The sequence below is a fragment of the Rhineura floridana genome, chromosome 4 (assembly GCF_030035675.1).
Source record: "Rhineura floridana isolate rRhiFlo1 chromosome 4, rRhiFlo1.hap2, whole genome shotgun sequence".
NCBI lineage: Eukaryota > Metazoa > Chordata > Lepidosauria > Squamata > Rhineuridae > Rhineura > Rhineura floridana.
Genome location: NC_084483.1, coordinates 49,453,861 through 49,472,483, shown reverse-complemented (window position 1 = coordinate 49,472,483; position 18,623 = coordinate 49,453,861). Strand labels below are relative to the sequence as shown.

At 42.6% G+C, this 18,623-nt stretch overlaps 1 protein-coding gene across 6 annotated transcripts in view; it reads right to left on the bottom strand.

Moving 5' to 3' along the window:
• Nucleotides 1-18,623, bottom strand: part of MLIP (muscular LMNA interacting protein) — an 80,572-nt gene that overhangs the window by 17,051 nt on the left and 44,898 nt on the right. For all 6 annotated transcript variants that reach the window (XM_061622969.1, XM_061622970.1, XM_061622966.1 and 3 more), the window contains 6 exons: nt 15,058-15,129; nt 11,983-12,045; nt 10,175-10,258; nt 10,009-10,068; nt 7,697-7,741; nt 6,828-6,872 (listed from right to left, as the gene is read on the bottom strand). In XM_061622969.1, coding sequence (XP_061478953.1) covers nt 6,828-6,872; nt 7,697-7,741; nt 10,009-10,068; nt 10,175-10,258; nt 11,983-12,045; nt 15,058-15,129 — 369 coding nt within the window. The remainder of the gene's footprint in view (nt 1-6,827; nt 6,873-7,696; nt 7,742-10,008; nt 10,069-10,174; nt 10,259-11,982; nt 12,046-15,057; nt 15,130-18,623) is intronic.

The window sequence follows — 18,623 nt, the reverse complement described above, 5'->3', positions numbered from 1 at the left end:
GGTCAATGTGTCTTTATGAGAGGGAGTGGTCCCAGCCGCCCTGAAAGAGGTGGTGATCTGACCGCTCCTGAAAAAGCCCACCCTTGATTGGTTTGCGACAATTACCGCCTGGTCACAAATACCCCCTTTTTAGGAAGGTGGTTGAGAGGGTTGTTGGGCAGCAATGGCAACTAAGCTTGGATGAAACAGATTATCTTGACCCATTCCAATCTGGGTTATAGCACTGAGTCGCCCTTGGTTGCCCTGATGCATGACCTTTATCGGGAGAAGGACAGGGGGAGTGCGACCCTGTTATTCTTACTTGATATCTTGGGGGCTTTTGTTACCATTGACCATGATATCCTTCTGAGCTGACTTGGTGAGATGAGTACCGGAGGCACTGTTTTACAGTGGTTTCAATCCTATCTTCAGGGTCATTTTCAAAGAATAGCATTGGGTGATTGTTGTGGCACCTACCCTTTGAAATCTCCCCCAATATTAGACAAGCACCGTCTCTGTTATCTTTTGGCAGCTACTGAAGACCTTTCTCTTTCAACAAGCCTTTTAAGTAGAGACCTTATCCCAGTCTGCATCTGTGCTGGAATTGCTTTTTAAGATATTTTTAAAGATTTTTTTTTTAAAAAAAGATGTTTTAAAGATATGTTTTTAAAAATGTTTTGTTTGTAAGATGTTTTTAAAGATGTTTGTTTTAATATATGTTTTATAGTGTTTTTAGTGTTTTTGTTTGCCACCTTGGGCTCCTACTGGGAGGAAGGGTAGGATATAAATTTTAACAACAACAACAATAATAAATGTACCCATTTTTGCATACTATTATAATATATTCATTTTGTGCACACCTTCTAATTTTTTTTGTAAACATTGGTTGGTTGGAGAAGTGCATTGCAAAATTTGGATAAGTGAGAATTTTGAAGGATGGCTGTGTTTCGGTTTCCATATTGTTTCGGAACGTGTGAATTTGATAAATTTGCCTTTAAATGCCAACTTAAATAAATTTCTTCACCATCCCTAGTCTAGAGCCTGCCATTTCCATTTTGCCACAAAGACTCTGGGGCCCTGATGTTCCATCACTCTGCAACACTGCATCAGGGCCCCAGAAGCACTGCATGGGAATTAAAATGGAAGGCACCAGCAGGAGCACTTGCTAGCTAGACCAGCTGTTGTTGTTGCTGCTGCTGCACAAGGTAAGTGAGGCAAATATAGAGATACTGCTGAGGCACCCACCCAAGGGGACACTGAGGCCCCGCCAGATCTGGCTCTGAGAAGAGCCATTGGAGACTTGAGATGCCACCCACAAATCCACTGTGGTCCTGCCACCCCACTCCCCGGTCAGTGACAGCGGTGTGACTGGTAAGAAGAGTCCAGCAGGTCCCAGCTATGAGCCATAAGCCCCTTGGCATGTTGTATCTGGCCAGGAGCTGTTGGGAGCAGCACCGACAACTCTTGCAAAGTCTGGGAGCCTTGTAGCCTCTGGTCCCCAGGCATGGGAGAGGGACCACTGCTCGGGAACAGAGCACATGCTTTGCCATCCATGGCATGTGCAGTTTATAAAAAGGATCGGGTAGCAGGTGGTGAGAAAGACTGTCTGAGATGCTGGCTGGAGAACCACTGCCTGTTGGAGGAGACAAAACTGGGCTGGATAGACAAACCAGGACCACATTCAGCTAAACTGTTGTGCTAGTGGGAGGCTGCACAATGGGACTTACCCCTCTCTCCCCCCCCCCAAATTGGGAGACTCGGGTCAGGAGAATCCCCAGAACAGCATGCCGGGGGGGGGAATCATTCCATTAGGCAAGCAGAAATGCTTGCACTGAGAGAAGAATCTTCTTAATGCTACATTGAATACAAGTCATAGTCCAGCCCTTGGGGAAAGGACACGGCTCAGAGGGAGGGCATCGGCTTTGCATGCAGAAAGTCCCATCACCAGGTAGGGCTGGGACAGACTCCTGCCTGAAATCTTGGAGAGCCACTGACAGTCAGTGTAGATAGTACTGAGCTAGATGGACCAATGGTGTGAATCGGTATAAGGCAGCTTATTCTATTCCCTTTAGGGAAGAACACAGATTCCTTTGTTCTTATGCCAGGGGTCAGGTTTCTGTGCTGCAGAGACATGTCAGCCCAGTGGAGATGAACCATGGATTTCTTCTGAAAAAAGCTCTAAATGTGCTCTAATAATAGCAATGATTACATTTTCAACCACGTCATAATCATCAGTGTTGAGTATTCATCAAACAGGACCAAGGCCAATTCCTACATTATCATATTATATTAATTTCTGTCATTGTTCTCATGCTAAAGCTTTCTGCTGAATGCATCTTAAAATAGTGAGATCAGATATTTACAATGTCCTGGAATAAATGTTGTAAATGTCACTTTCACTTGTTTGAATGAGTGTGGGGGGGGCGGGGGCGGAGATGAAATTAGAAGAAAACTAAGGCTGCTTTCATACATGGGACTACTAGCGCTAGTTTAACGGATTAAAAAGGTAGCGCTTCTGTCCCAATTTCTAAAATCCCTTTCACACTGCAGGAGCTCTTGTGATAAGGAACAGTACTTTTTCAGCTGATATACCGGTATTTCACACAACTGTCTTTCACACAGCTTGTTTTCATCCCTCACCCATGCACTGTGTAGGAGGTCTAAGATCTTGTCCCGTTGCCATGCAAGCCCTCTCCCTTTAGGATCTGACTTTTTAAATTGTTTTAGTTGTATCAAGACGGGTGTGTGTGGGAAATGCTGCTGCTATCTGCGCCAATGCCGGAATACTGGTACAATGTTCGTCAGGCAAACAAACAAACAAACCCCTGCACAACTAAACGGTGGGAATGCACTGCATGTTGGGATGCCTTTCACGTGAGCGGCAGCAGCTAGCGAAACACTCCAGTGATCTTCCGGGTTCCCAGCCATGCTAACGGATTATTTCTGGTATCATTTATTGCAGAAATTAGCGTTACGCTTGCACTACATTCCACCAGAATTCCGGAGCTACCCGGTACGTTGTATGAAAGCTCAAATATAATGCGCAAATTACCAAGTAAGAAATCGTCAGAATAATGGAATAAAGTGCAGTGTGAAAGCACCCTAAACTAATAGCATAGAAGATTCCTCTTATGCCAGCTTTTCTGTGTCAAAATTTAATATGTAGAAAACTGAAGAAGACAGAAAGACTGGGATCTGTAAACACAATAAATTGTTATGAAGACCTCTGTAGTCACATACAGTAAAGTTTCGATTTTGTCTATACAAGGTGTTCTACTGAACTGAATAATAAATTACTTTTAATGCTTTTTCTGTCATTGTTCTTCCAGTGCTATATTTCACTAGGAAAATTGTTTTCTATAATCGAAAAATAATTTTTTTAAAAGCAATAAAAATCAGAAGTCTCATATGACAAGCCATCTGAGAGCAATAAAACTTCTTTTTCATGTATCAGAATAGCCGGAGGTAAATGCCTTGGATAAAAAAAAGACTAATTTCCTCCCCCACCACCCTGGCAAATAAATACGTCTTCTCTAGAAATGCCCAAGGGGAAAAAGCAAGTCCTTTTATTTGCTGCTATGTTTATGGAGCAACACATTCCGCAGACATTCACCTCTTCAAGATACAAGGTACTTTGTTTATAGGGAAAACATGTTTTAAAAGCATTGGCACTATCTTTTGGTATTGTTTACCTACACGTTCCATATATTGCACATTGTGCAACACGACACACCAAGCCTTCATAATGCCCTATGGAAACCAATGCTCAGGAAAGCCAGATATATAACAAATAAGAATTCATTCGCTCATATTTGCTTCTGTCCTATTAATGATCCCTCTTTCCCATTGCATCCCATTTTCCCCATCACTGGACTGTTTGTGGAAGGGGCTTAATGATTTATTTCCTTAATGTGCTTTTCAGCGCAACCATTCATCACCCATGTTTAAAGAGAGGAACAAAAACTTTCCCAGAGAAGATTTTGCCCTCATACTATCAAAGCCACGAGGACTAGAAACTTGATTTTAAAAGAAAAGAAAGCTGAGATTCTCAGGATACTGACTAATGTGCCTAGTACCAATCTCTATGTTTGCATGCTGCCCTGGCTGATAATGCCTGGATTAGGCTAGACGATTAGACCTTCTAATATCCCTTCCTGTCCAACAGCACTGTAGCTTGAAAGATCTTTCTTAATAAGGTAACACTCATGACCTGTAAATGAAGACAAGACATTTAAAAATTGTGAGAAGTCTCTGCATTAGAGCTCCAAAATAAATACTCTTCCCTTTATTGACATAAGCAGACTGCTGGATTTTGCTGTGCAGTTAATAAAATGATGGAACCCTAAGGCTCAGCAGCCAGCCTGAAAACAAGACATCTCACCATTTGATTCATTGAATGGAAAGTCATTTTGAATATGAGGATATTAGCAATCTGTTGCGTTTATGTTATTCCTATAATGAAGCACTTTAGTCAATCTCTTTTGCAGCCTCTTGGCAGTATTATTTTTCTGCTAGGCAAAGCACATCCCAGCTTCAAATGGAATGCAGATATTCTGAATGCTGGACACTGTTCCGCACAGCTGTCTGAAATGCATGGCTGAAATGAGCAGGGCCAGCCCTAACATTAGGCAAAGTGAGACAGCTGCCTCAGGCAGCAGATTTTGGGTGTCATGAAAGGGCAGCAAATCATTAGTTATTTGATTTATTACTGTTGTAGTTTTATTTTGTGTCATGCGTGCCAAAATAACTTAACCAGCCTTGGGTACCATTCATGTGAATTGGGGTGGGGGGAACCCTTTGCCATTCCACTTCAGGAAGCAAAATGTCTTGGATCAGCCCTGTCCATCAGCATTCTCGGTGCCCTGTTGCACTCTCCCTAGCATGGCATAGTTTCAAGCACGGCCAGTTCTACGCCTTTATAAAACTACAATCAAATACTGAAATGCTACCCTCACCACATTGTTCTCCACGAACAATGGCGATAATGCTTGGCAACCCTTTCTCAGTGATCAAAGAGGCCCAGATTTCCAGACAGACATTTTATGCTCACAATGCAATTCTAAGTTCCGTTACTTGGGGCATTATATGACATGCAGGTATACTTGTCATTTTCTTTATTTAATTACTGGCATCCCCCCATGCACAATTTACATTGTGATTGCAGCATGTGGAGAGGGAAGATTTAACTCTGTACTCAATGAGCCCAAAGAAAACTGTCATCCTACCACAGCTATGATGCTTAGACAAAAATCTCCCATTAGCACCAATGGGAATAGGGGTGGGGTTTCCCCTTAAGCATCATAGCTGCATCATGGGAGGCTGATTTTCAATGGGTTTCAGTTTTTATCTAGGATTACAACCATAGTCCTTGAGGAGTTGATACTCATTCACCCAACAGTGTTCAGGGTACACTGAACAGATTGATTTTCCTAGCCACAATCCACCTCTTAGATCCCATAATGCGCAACTGAAGTCAGATACACCAACATCCTATCCTAACTAGGAGCCATACACTGGATGGGAAATCAATGAGCAAATGGCTGCAGCAAGTGCCATTCCTCTGCCAGTCCACTAGCTCAGATAGCACACGTGGCTCCAGTTGGAGAGACTGATTAGCACCTGTGTATCAGCTATTTGCGAGAAAAGGGAAGCGCTGGATTCGATCTCTCCTCTATCCATCAAGCAGCCAATCACCACATGCAGTAAACATTTCCTTCACAGAAACAGCATTGGGGGGGGAGATTTTCGGTGGAAAATAGCACAGGAAGGAAAGGGTTAACCACCCTCCCTGTGCATTGTGGTCCCAATGCAGATTAGACGGAACACTTTTCTGGTTGCCTCACCTCAAAAAGGACACCGTAGAGCTGGAAAAGGTTCAGAAAAGAACAACTAAAATGATGAAGGGGTGGAACAACTTCCCTATTAGGAAAAGTTACAACATTTTGGGCTGTTTAATTTGTAGAAACATGGTGCATCTGTGGGGGGGGAGCATGACAGAGGTGTATAAGGCTATCCATGGTGTCCAGAAAGTGAATAGACAGACTTTTTGTCCTTGTAGAACCCGGCGCCATCCAGTGAAGCTGAACGTTGGGAGATTCAGGACAGACAACAGTCCTTCTTCACATAGCACATCATTAAACTATGGAATTCACTCCCACAAGAGGCAATGATGGCCACCAACTTGGGTGGCTTTAAAAGAGGATTAGGCATATTCATGGAGGAGAATACAGGTGACCATCATGGTAAGTAGCCCCTGATATGCTCTACCTCTGCTGTCAGCGGTAGTATGCCTCTGAATGTCAGTTCCTGAGAATGAGAAGTGGGGAGGAATGGTTTCACTCAGGCCTTGCTTGTGGGATTCCCACAGACATCTAGGTGACCTCTGCGAGAAAAGGATGCTGGACTAGATGGGCCTTGGACCTGATCCAGTAGGGTCCTTTTTATGTTTTTATGTTCATTTTCTGAGAAAGGAAAGCACCCAGTTCTAAGCATAGTTTTACAAACATGTACTTATATGTAGTTTGGCCTTCACTAGGGCAATTGTACGCATGTAGATTTGAATTAGTAATTTTGTTTCATCTTGACTGATGGGTTGTCGTTTTCTTTGGAGGGCTTTGGTTCTAAACAGCATTCACCTAGGATTCCTTTTAAGTAGTAACAATTCTGTTGCTCGGACACTGCATTTTTATTATTTAATGTTTTAACCACATTTTTATACTTGTATTGCATTTTTATCAGCTTGGAGCCTGGGAAAGGTGATATACTTTAAATTAATTCATTTACTATTTTCAGTTTCATAACCATTTGGGGTAGGGGGGACTGAGTGATTGTTTAGACATGAAATATACCTTTTTACTCTCAGATGCTGCTGGTGCTGATGTGTAGAGAGTAGCCTGAAACACAATAGATATGCAATCTCAGGTCAACTGGAAGCATACATTAATTGGAATTATATGTTACTTTCACTCATGTTAAGAGGAATGGAGTTGAAAAAGAAGCCATTTTGTCATGTAAGCAGTCAAGCAACAACAATAGATTCAGTAGTACATGCTTCAGCTGCAGGCTCCTACATTTAAAAGACATTTAAAGCACATGGCTTCCCCCAAAGAATCCTGGGAACTATAGTTTATCACTCACAGAGTTCAATTCCCAATACTCTTAACAAACTACATTTCCCAGGATTCTTTGAGGGAAAGAATGTGCTTTCAGTGTATGGTGTGTACGCAGCCTTCTTTTGTGTTCCCCTTCTTGGAAAAGGGTCTGAATAGATGGGGTTTACAACCCCAAAATAAATGATGGGTTAGATTTTCTTTTTTAAAAATGAGAATAAGCATCACAATACTAAAAAATAACTGGAGAAGCAAGTAAAGGAGAAAGGTAGCCGAAGATCACATTCACGCTATACATTTATTCCACTATTGTTCCACTTTAAACATTCATGGCTTCTCCCAAAGAATCCTGGGAAGTATGGTTTGTGAAGGGTGCTGAGAGTTGTTAGGAGACCCCTATTCCCCACAAAGCTACAATTTCCAGTATTCTCTGGGAAGAGGGACTGAGTGTTAAACCACTCTGGTTTAACTCTGGTTTAACAATGATGAGTAAATCACTCTGCACATGATCAGAAGTTCCTTCCTCCATTTATACATTCCAGGGTCTAAAACAAATGCAAACGCTGAGCCCAGACATAAATTTAAAGCACAGTTATGATGGTGCTTACAAATCTTGTTTCCCGTCCAGATGGTCTCTGTGAAGCTTGTGATATCTGTAGGTAAAGATTAATCAGCACAATATTGTAATGGCAACATTGGACAGACAGTTCTATATTCATTTTACTGACATTTTCGGCCAAACTGTAACATTCAGGCAGTCCTGTTTTCTTCCATTATTACGAAGCAGCAGTACAACTAAGTAACAATATCATCTGATGCATATCTACTCAGAAGTAAGTCCCAATGAGTTCAGTAGGGCTTGCTCCCACGTAAATGAATATAGGATTATTGCTTAAGATACACACAGGTTTTGAATATGAACAAAGATATAAGGTTAAGATAGGTTAAGATATTGTGACCACATTAATAAGACCGCTGTGGTCCATCACTGTGGCAAATGATTCACTGTCAACCATCCAGAGTGTTATTTAACTCTGCACTGGAATATATTTATTTTTCCTTTGGGAACTAAGAACATAGCAAATAATACACACATTGCTTCTGTCATGAGGAGTAACTTTTCATTCAGCCTGGAAGGACTATGCGATGAGCCCCTTGTGGTAAATGTACATAGACTAACTGACTGACTTCAGTCAATATAAATATATCAGTTCTCATTTGCTTCTCGCATTCCCCAGGTAGCTACACCAGGCCACCTGAGTGTGGTGGGGACGATAGAAGAAGGTTGAAGTTTCTCTAAAATGCATAGGCAGGCTATGTTCCCATTAATACATTTCACTTCCTCCTCCTCTGGCTGTTGCCAGGGCTGGCTCCAGGTTTGAGGACCCCACAGCAAAGTGTCCTCTCCTGCACCCTGTCCTACATTGGTAGGCCATGTTCAGAATCATTGCCAGGTAGCTGGGAGCTGCTGGAAGTGTCGGGATGCTACTCAGCTTGCTGGGGTTTGCATGGGAAAGCACAGATGGAGAGGGGAATCTCCAAGCCTCCTAGACTATCCTGCTGACCTAACCTGTGCTGACTCTCCTTCAGGAGCTAGACTGGCATGCTTAGGGTTGCTGACCTCATTTCCTGCTCCTTCCTTCTTCTTCATCCTACCCACAGCTTGGAAAAGTTACTTTTTTTGAACTACAACTCCCATCAGCCCCAGCCAGCAAGGCCACTAGATTGGGCTGATGGGAGTTGTAGTTCAAAAAATGTAACTTTTCCAAGCTCTGAACCTTGGGAGAGGATTCATTTTTCCTCTCTCTCTCTCTCTCTCTCTCTCCCTCGCTCTCTCTCTCAGAGATCAAAGAGCAAGCATGGCTCTTTGCATCTTCAACTTTAGTTAGCCAGAATTAGGATCTTTTCTACCCAGTATGTATTTTCTACAATAAATGTAAGCTTTCTTGTTTTCCTAAAGCCAGAGTCTCAGTGTGATTATATCCAGGGTAAGGTGTGCTCCTTCAACAGGGATCTTGTTACAGTTCAGTTTCTGCCAAGCTTTCAACTCCAAATGCTAGCAGGAGCTGTCATTTAAAATCCCTGCAATGCCCTGGCATGACAATACATTATGAGAAACTGAACAGTAATAGGACTCCCAAACCCTTGCCACTGACTCAGACCAGATCAGAAAAGAATTTTAAAAGGAAGGACAAGGGCAAGTACCACTGTCAGTGATGGGCCCTGACAGCTGCCCACGTGTCCATGAACTGCAAGGACAAAGAGTTATCATTCTAAACAAAGTGAAGCCTCTATCTCTTTGTCTCCTTAAGACAGAGATGCCTAATTTTTTTTTTTTTTTGGTCCAAGGGTTGCTTTCACCCTTGGCCAACATTTAGAGTGAGAAAATCACCCCCCACCCCCATTCTCACATGTGAACACACATACAAGTAGACATAAACACAGGACACGGCTCCCTTTCCTCAGCCGATAGGTGCTAATCAGCTATTAAAATTGGTGGAGTCTTAGGGGACCAGAAAAAATTACTTGTGAGAGGAACAGATCAGGACCACCCATAGTCTGAAAATCAGGAAACCCTGTGGGTATCTTGCTGTGCACAGGAAGAGCAGGGCTGGGGAACCTATGGCCCACCAGATGTTGTTAGACTACAGATCCCACCATCATCCCTGACCATTGGCCATGGTGGCTGGGGCTGATGGGAGCTGGAGTCCAACCACTTCTGGACAGCCAGAGGGTCCCTATCCCTCAACTTGAAGAAAAGGCGTAGATGAAGATGTATTGCTATTGCACATGTTTAAGACGAAGAGGTATACAATTTCATAATAACCTGAATTTGAACTTTCTTAGTTTTTTGTTTTGTTCACAGTTCAGCAAAGAAATATGTGTATTCTGGTATCCATGGAGAATAATATTCACTTACTTTGCCTACATCTGAATCCAATATGTTCTGCAGGGAGCCTGGAGAAGAATCCCATCGACGCTAAAAAGAATGAGTTGAAAAATCACAGGTGCTCAATTAGAGAAACTGAAGAGGGGGAGAGAGAGGAAGCATACATACAAATAAAATGTTTTAGATATGCACATACCATAGACAGGGGGTCCTGTAAGACTTGATCAATAGCAGCACATAGCTCTTCAGTTTGTTGCCTGAGCTGAGCAGGGGAACACATCTAGAAGATTTTTTTAAAAGAGACAATTACCCACATCATGCTTTCCACTCCAAACTAAGGATGTATTTGCACAATCAGTTTTTTCACATGTTCTGCTGCTCTTAGTACTGGGATTAGCTTGTACCATGATATTACATTCTTTCTCCTTGGCTTGACTATGCCCTCTTCTCTGGGTTCTGTTTCACAACCTATAACTCTTCTGGAAACAAGGACAAAAAGGGAGCATTGCCCTGATGTGTACGCATCATGTTATCAATTGCAGTGCATTTGGGAAGCCCAGGGAATAGCCTTTCATCCTCCATTCATTCTCTGCTCCTTTACCTTATTTCCTTCAGCTACACCCACCTATTTTTTCCAACTCTTCATCTCCATTTTTCTCCAGGCAGAATGCCATGTTCAATACTACAAAGCATTTGTGGGTTTGGATTTTTGTTTTGCTGCACAGAAACATCACACCCTTACTTCCCAAAGGGGTATCTTGATACAATGCCCCTAAATTGTGCATGTTATCACCCAACAGCTTTTAGGTCTTTCCACCAATATCACAGAAACATCTGAAAGGTCCTTGGAGTCACAGAATTTGAGAATTGGAAGGGACCTTGGAGGCCATCTAGTCCGCCTCCCTGCTCAACACATGGATCTACAGTGCAGAATGCAACTACAGCAGATGTAGCCAATGTGGTGCCGTCTACCTGGTATGAACTCTAACTCCCAACAGCCCCAACCAGCACAGCTAATTGACAAGGACAATGAGAGTTGTAGTCCAAAACGTCTGGAGGGCACCCCACTGGCTACCTCTGAACTACAGCATCCTTAACAAATAACCATCCAGCCTCTGCTTAAATGTCTCCAGCAAAAAAAGAGCCTACCTCCTCTCAGGATGGTCTATTCCACTGACAGATATCAATTTCCATCAGAAGAGGGCAAAAGTGCACTGAGCTACACCTTGAGATAGCCTGCATCTTACGTGCAAACTCAAACATTTTGTTCACTGTGGGCAGGCTAGTGTAAATGGAGATATGATCAGAAATAAAGTGAATTTAATAGGGATGGGACCAGGATACCTGAAAGGTCGCCTCACCCCTTGTATACGTAGTCCAGCGTTTCCCAACTAGTGGGCCACCAGATGTTGTTGGACCACAATTCCCATCTTTCCTGACCATTGGCAATGCTGGCTGAGGCTGATGGGAGTTGTGGTCCAACAACATCTGGTGGCCCACTAGTTGGGAAACGCTGACCTAGTCGATCACTATGCTCTGCAGGTGAGGACCTCCCTCAGATACCATCTTATCAGGAGGTCTGTTCCGCACATAGGAAGTGGACCTTTAGTGTTGTGGCACTGACACTTTGGAATTCCCTCGCATTAAATATTAGACAGGTGCCATCTCTGCTATCTTTTTCAGCACCTACTGATGACACCTCTTTCAACAAACCTTTTGAGTAGAAACCTTATCCCAGTCTGCATCTGTGTTGGAACTGCTTTTTAAGATGTTTTTAAAGCTTTTTTAAAAATACATTTTTAAAGATGTTTTGTTTTAATATGTTTTTAAAGATGTTTTAATATATTTTAAAGTCTGTTTTTAAGATGTTTTAGAGTGTTTTTAGTTTTTTTGTTTGCCACCCTGGGATCTTACTGGGAGGAAGGGCAGGATCTAAATTTATTTATTTATATAATGATGATGATAATAATCATAATCATAATTGAGAGAAAATAATAATGTTACCTCTGAATGTGTATCCAAAGCTTTGTCTTCAGACACTTCCATTTTGGCGGGTTCATCAAGTGCCTACAGATTAATTCAAGTTATTTTGAGATAAAAAACAATAGGATTACAAGGCAAATTTTACTCTTGTTCATTGATTTGTTTCCACCATTTATATTCCATCCATCTGTCAAAGCACCCTAACTGACATGCATATAAATATTAAAGAATTCAATAAAATCAACTATTATAAAAACAACTCATTTTGCTAATTAAAAGGCATCTAGGAACAACCAAAAAGAAATCCCTCCAAACCGGTTTATACACTTGATCTCTGTGCTCCTTTGGAGGAACAGTAGAATCTAAGGTGTAAATTACGGGAATATACATTTATCCTAAATGATTTCTATTGTTCCCTTTTTCTTTTAAGCTAATTTCTCCTAATCAAGGTCCACAATCGAGAGAGAGAGAGAGAGAGAGATCCAAGGGCATGGGCGCAGCCAATGGGGGCTTCTGGCCTTTCGCCATGCTGCATTTCTGATGCACTGTGCCCTCCTCCGCACTGCTGCTTATTTTTTTCCAGAGGGAGTGGCCTTACACTGAGCCAGAGCATCGGTCCATCTAGTTCAACAGCATGTATACTGACGGGCAGCGGCTCTCCAGGGTTTCAGACAGAATTCTTTCCCGGCTGTACCTGGAGATGCCAGGAATTGAACCTGGGCGCTCTTTGCATGCAAAGCATGTGCTCTACCGCTGAGCAACGGCTCTTGCCATGGTAGTGAATAAATACAATCCACCATAGTGAGGTGCACTTTTCTCATCAATATATCATATGTTAAAACCACATTTCTGGAGAGGACAAGAAATCAGTCAAAATAGATTGGGCAGTCATTGCTTTTTACCAGATGGATACTCAGTATTCAAACTCATTATCTCATTGTAATGTGGGAAGCTCTGCTGGATTAAGTCAGACCATAGGTCTAACTAGCAGTGCCTATGACAGCACTAGATACCCCGTGGTTCCATAACTTCTGCCCTTTCAATTCAGCCATGTGTCCAACTGTTCTCTGTTTGAAGGGCTCACAGAGGGCAGTCCTCTGTTTGAAATGTAGCTCAATCAAAATCTAGTTTAAGAACAAAGAATCATAAGAGGGGAAAGGTGGAGCCTTGCAGTTGTCCATCAACAGTTAGCAGCACCTGGACAGCAGACTGAACAGGCACACAGGGTCATCTTGCTACAGCCTTTCCCATTATGGTGAGATGTATCTTGTTTCTGTCAAATGGATCCTTGAAATTTTGACAAAGGCTCTCACCAAAACTACCACTGAAGTATAGGTTAGCTGCATCCACAGATAGGTTCTGTGATTTCTTGGTAATTTTGTGGTCATCCTATATTGAATTCATGAAGACCCATGAGAATCTGTGCCTGGGATAAGCGTTTTCGTGATGCAGGCAAAAACCAGAACTGTGATTTTTACTATGCAGTCTACTATTGTAAACCTTTAATTTGATGGTGGGTGTTTTTTTGGGGGGGGTCCCCTGTGAAAAATCATGCAAATTCAATATGCTCCATTTTAATTCTATGGGAACTGTGTTTCACCGAGATCCAATGGATATGTGTGTGTGGTTTCTCCTTTTGTCGAGGGGGGGGGGACATGACCAGACAGGGGTAGAGAAACAGCCAGAGTGGGTGGTATCCATGGCACTCTCTCAAAATTCCCTATGTGACCCAGGCTCAAAAAAGTTGGTGATGCCTGTGTTAAGGGCTGATGCAGTACGATCTGACGTTTTAGGGAAAAGTCTCAAAGTGACTTGACAAAAACAAAATACAACACATAAAAACAATTTAAAACCAGATAAAAACAGAAACAATGACAATATAAAACACATGAAATGCTCATCCAGCAACATATCAATAAGCATCAAGTCCTACCTGCCCACTAAAAATGAGTACTACTGTAGGAGGCAACATTAATTTACCAAAGACCTTGGTAAACACAAAGCTCTTCGTCTGGTGCCTAAAAATGTACTAAGATGGTGCTAGCCACATCTCCCTGGGGAGAGCATTCCACATATGGGGGGGGCATCACTGAAAAGGCCCATTCTCATGTGGCCACCCTCTGGTCCTCCATCAGGCAGGGCACACAGACAAGGGCCTCTGATAAAGCCGGCAGGGTCCAGGCTGGTTCATGTGGGGGAGAGGTGATAAGGTTCAAGCAGTGAACAAATAAATGCTTCATGCAAAACACTGTAGAAATTACATTGAAAAAAATGTGTAATAGATTTCCCAGATCAGATCTACATGAACACTGATGTCCTATAACCCTTCAGCAGAGAAAATGGTAAGTCATTACATGAGATGTAGGTAAGGTTTTGGCCCAGGAGCCTGACCTGTGCGAGTGTGCATGTGCGAGGGTGGGATGGCATACCCACTATTGTGGTGCCGCCCCCAGAAGTTGCCAAGGGTGAATGCAGCCCACAGGCCTAAACAGTTTTCACGTCTAGTCGGTGAAAAAGCTTGCCTAAATCTTACCACCATCAATGTTCATAATTAAGATGCTGGAAATGAGAAAAGAAAAAGATTGGGACACTTATAGACAGGAGAGTAAGACTCCCTGGGAGAGGCCATGGTATGTTGGTGATCTATATCTGTAAGTCTTTGTCACATTTTAGCTTTAGAATGCCCAAAAGCATGTATAATAAGCCAGTGACCCTCCAGCTGTTGCTGGATTCCAACTCCCATCATCCCCAGCCAGCATGGCCAATGGTCAGGGATGATGGGAGTTGTAGTCCAACAACATCTGGAGGACCACAGGTTCCCACCAACCCTGCCCTAATGTAATGGTAAATTCCTTAGAAAGGCCAATAGAAACTAATGATGATCTCTAGTTCTTCAAGACAGCACAGACATCTGAACCAGGCAAGGCTAATGGTAGCAATCCCTGTGGATGTAGGCTCTGCAAATGTAGTCAATAATTCAGAGTGGCTATCTAAACTGAAGTCTCAACAGCTGGTCATGATCCCTGAAAAACAGAAGAGCACTGGCTACACAAATTAACACTATCTCTGGAAGATGTTTTTGAGCAAGCAACTAACCTTCTGTTCCAAAAGTATTGTGTTTGTAGGGATTGCTGCAAATGCTTTGTAGCTTGTCTTGATCTTGTGTGGCTACAAACCATAACCAAAAGGGAAGGGGGGAGGAAAAGAGAAAATGCAGGATTCCATTAAAGGTAATGCTCTAAAATCTCAATTATTAATGTTAAAAACATTAGAGGAAATTACATGGTATGTGAATATGTTACTCCAACTTATACCGTACATTTCAGTGTAATCATTTGTATATTAGGATTCACACAGTATTTTATTTCAGAGAATCTGCATGTTTTATAGCAAATAAAATCCATGCAGCCCACCGGTGTGAAAGGTTCACCTTTTGCTGACTGGGTCAACTGTAGGATCAGTGAAGACCACTCTAGATAGATACAGATGATCATTTTGGCAGAGCCACAATGGTAACTCTTCCTTTACCATTACTAGCTCTGATCCAACAGGGAAAGTCTGATAACAGTACCAATATAATGGAGCTGAGGCAGGAAGAGCAACTGAAGTGGGGGGTGAACCATGTTTGTGCCTTTTTTCCATTCAGAGTTGCAATTGCCCTCCTTAGCGCTATTTATTAGACATGAAGGTGGTGGCATTTATTGGACCAGATTGCAATATGCTTTTCATCTAATTGATTTCACTCTTGAGGAAAACTTAAACATACTATGTGGGCTTCCTGACAATGGTTTTCAAGCATTCTTCCAGATTTGTTTACAGGGAGATTAGCCAACACAGACTATTTTAATGACATTCACTCTGATTTGTTTGCTGGAAGGTTAAATGATGTTGCATTGAAGCAAGTGTTACTCCATGCTTTCCAGTGCATTTCTTTTGGGGAAGTTGTGCAAGAGCTCCATATCAGCTTTCATTGCATAACCTTAATCTGCCAGTATGTGATTGAATCCCACTGGTTACCAGGCCCGGCCTCCAAGACATCTTCTGTACCTTTAAAAATTGTGCAGGGAGAAGGGAGAATTCCACCTTGTGGTTTTTCCCATTACAGGGTTGCAAGAACACCTGCACTTGGCTGACTTTCTCTTCTCCTAAAAATACAGGATCAGTCTCAGGCCAGGAACCTGGCAACCCTACTGGGAACACCCTGAAACAAGAAGAAAAGTGGTGCTCTTTTAGGAAGTCCATCATCTTGTTCTACATTCCTGCATTTTTCTTAGCATGTGACATGCTTGGGCAAAAACAATCAGTGTTTCCCTCGTTTTTCTTCCAAAATGCTTTTTAGGATGTTTCTAACACACCAGGAAGGATGAAAATGCAAAGGTTACTTCACTCCATCTTTTAGTACCCCTTCCCTTCCTCTCTTTTTCCAGTGTCTTTCCCTTAGGATCATGGGACGTGCGGTTCCTTTGCACTGTGGGATGTGTGTAGTTATCAGAATCAGGTGAGAGCAGTGTTCTTCAACTTTGGGTCCCCAGATGTTGTTGGACGACAACTCCCATAGTCCCTTGACCAGTGGCTAAGCTGTCTGGGGATGATAGGAATTGTAGTCCAAGAACATCTGGGGACCCAAGATTGAAGAACAGTGGGTTAGAGAAACTCTTAAGGGACAAGTTGGATTTGACATCTCACTAATATGGAGTCATTAGTCCATCATCACAACAACACTGGCATCATATTATATTTGCTATGATTGTTCTTCCCTTGTTCTTTTTCTTTCCACTGTGTTTACATTTATTGACACGTTTTTGCCATAACTTTCTCCTAATAGAATGATTGTTCTGTTATTTTCACTAGTATATTCATTCATTCAGACTTCTGACTTTGTCCGCAAAATCTATTCTAACATAATGTGCAAACTGTAAACCATCTTACTCTTTTCCCAATTCCTCACGGCTACAGTGGATTGACTGCAGCAGCAGCATGCAAGAAATTATTAGCAGTCGTTCGGAAGGTGTACTTTACTTTTAAAGGGGAGGACACTTTATCACACAAAATGGAGCATGCCTGAGATTTACACTGAGAACTGATTTTGTGTAAATATTTGTATCCAGTAATACAGCTGCTGCACTTTAAAATGAAATTAATTAAAACTATTTCTATGGAACCAACCACAAAGTTAGTTCCCACCAGCAATAACCATATTACCCATTGACAATCTCTGCAACCAACCTATTGTTAATACAAGTTTAAATCACAATGCAATAAACGGGACTGAAAACTGGGACTACTACCAGCATACTATCTGCTTCAGAAAACAGGGTGCACCATACCAAAAATGTTCACTAATAGGCAAAATACCATGTGGTATTGGGCAGCTATAGTGAATGCACCAGGGGAGCAGGAGACCTGACCTCCTCTCTGAGATATTGTACTGCCCTACAAATTTGTCAAAATGCATACACAATTTGGGTTGGTCTTTCACAGTCCAATCCACTTCCTGTGTAGCTTGAAATAATTTGGTAACATGTGCCCCTACCCAATTACCCTGCTTTTTAAAGTTTGATAGAAATATCTGTGGGCTATACATACGTTTTTAAACTGCAAGGTTTTTTGCCTGTTAGTGAATTTCTCTGCTTTTTAATCCAGGAGGTAAGAAATGGGATCCTGTGCAAGTTTGCTGAGAATGGATCGATCATTTGCATGCTTATTGAGTTCAGTGGGATATACTCCCCTGCAATCATGCTTAGGATAGGTAAAACTGATTGGGGAGGAAGGGAGGGAGGCCTGGAGTGGGCAGGGGAAGAGGAAGAAGGAAGAGGGGAGGAGGAAGGGAGAGGAGAGGGGAAGGAGGGGAAAGCAGGTCTGATCATTTGCATGCTTATTGAGTTCAATGGGATATACTCCCTTGCAATCAATGTTAGCATAGGTAAAACTGACCATGGTAGAGGAAGATGGGGAGGGGAAAGGGGAAGGAGCAGATTGGTGGGGGGCAAATGAAGGGGGAGGGCAGGGCATTTGCATGCTTACACAGTTCAATTGTATTTACTCCCGTGCAATCATGTTTAAGATAGGTTAAACTGACCATGGGGAGGAGGAAGGGAAGGGGGAACAGGGGAAAGGGGAAGGAGAGGGTTGGAAGGGGATGTGGAGGGAGGGGCAAGAGGGAGGAGAAGGGAGGGTGGATTTGATCATTTGCATACTTTTTGAGTTCAATGGGATTTATTTCTGCACAATCATGTTTGAAAATGGAAATGGACTGCCTTCAAGTCGATCCCAACATATGGCGACCCTATGAATACGGTTTTCATGGTAAACGGTATTCAGAGGTGGTTTACCATTGCCTTTCTCTGAGGCTGAGTGGCAGTGACTGGCCCAAGGTCACCCAGTGAGCTTCATGGCTATGTGGGGATTCAAATCCTGGTCTCCCAGGTCATAGTCCAACATCTTAACCACTATACCACACTGGCTCTCTCAAGGAGCAGCCAAATTTGGGGAATGATACTGTTTGAGTGGCTGACCTGGGGGAAGGGCAGGGAGGGTAGGAGGAGGGTAGGGTAGGAGATTGGATGGATGGGCACTGGGCAGAGGGGAAGCCCCTTTCCTTTCCAAAAGGAAAACATTATGAACAGTATCATTGCTTTCAGCGTTTCCCCCACCTTTTTATT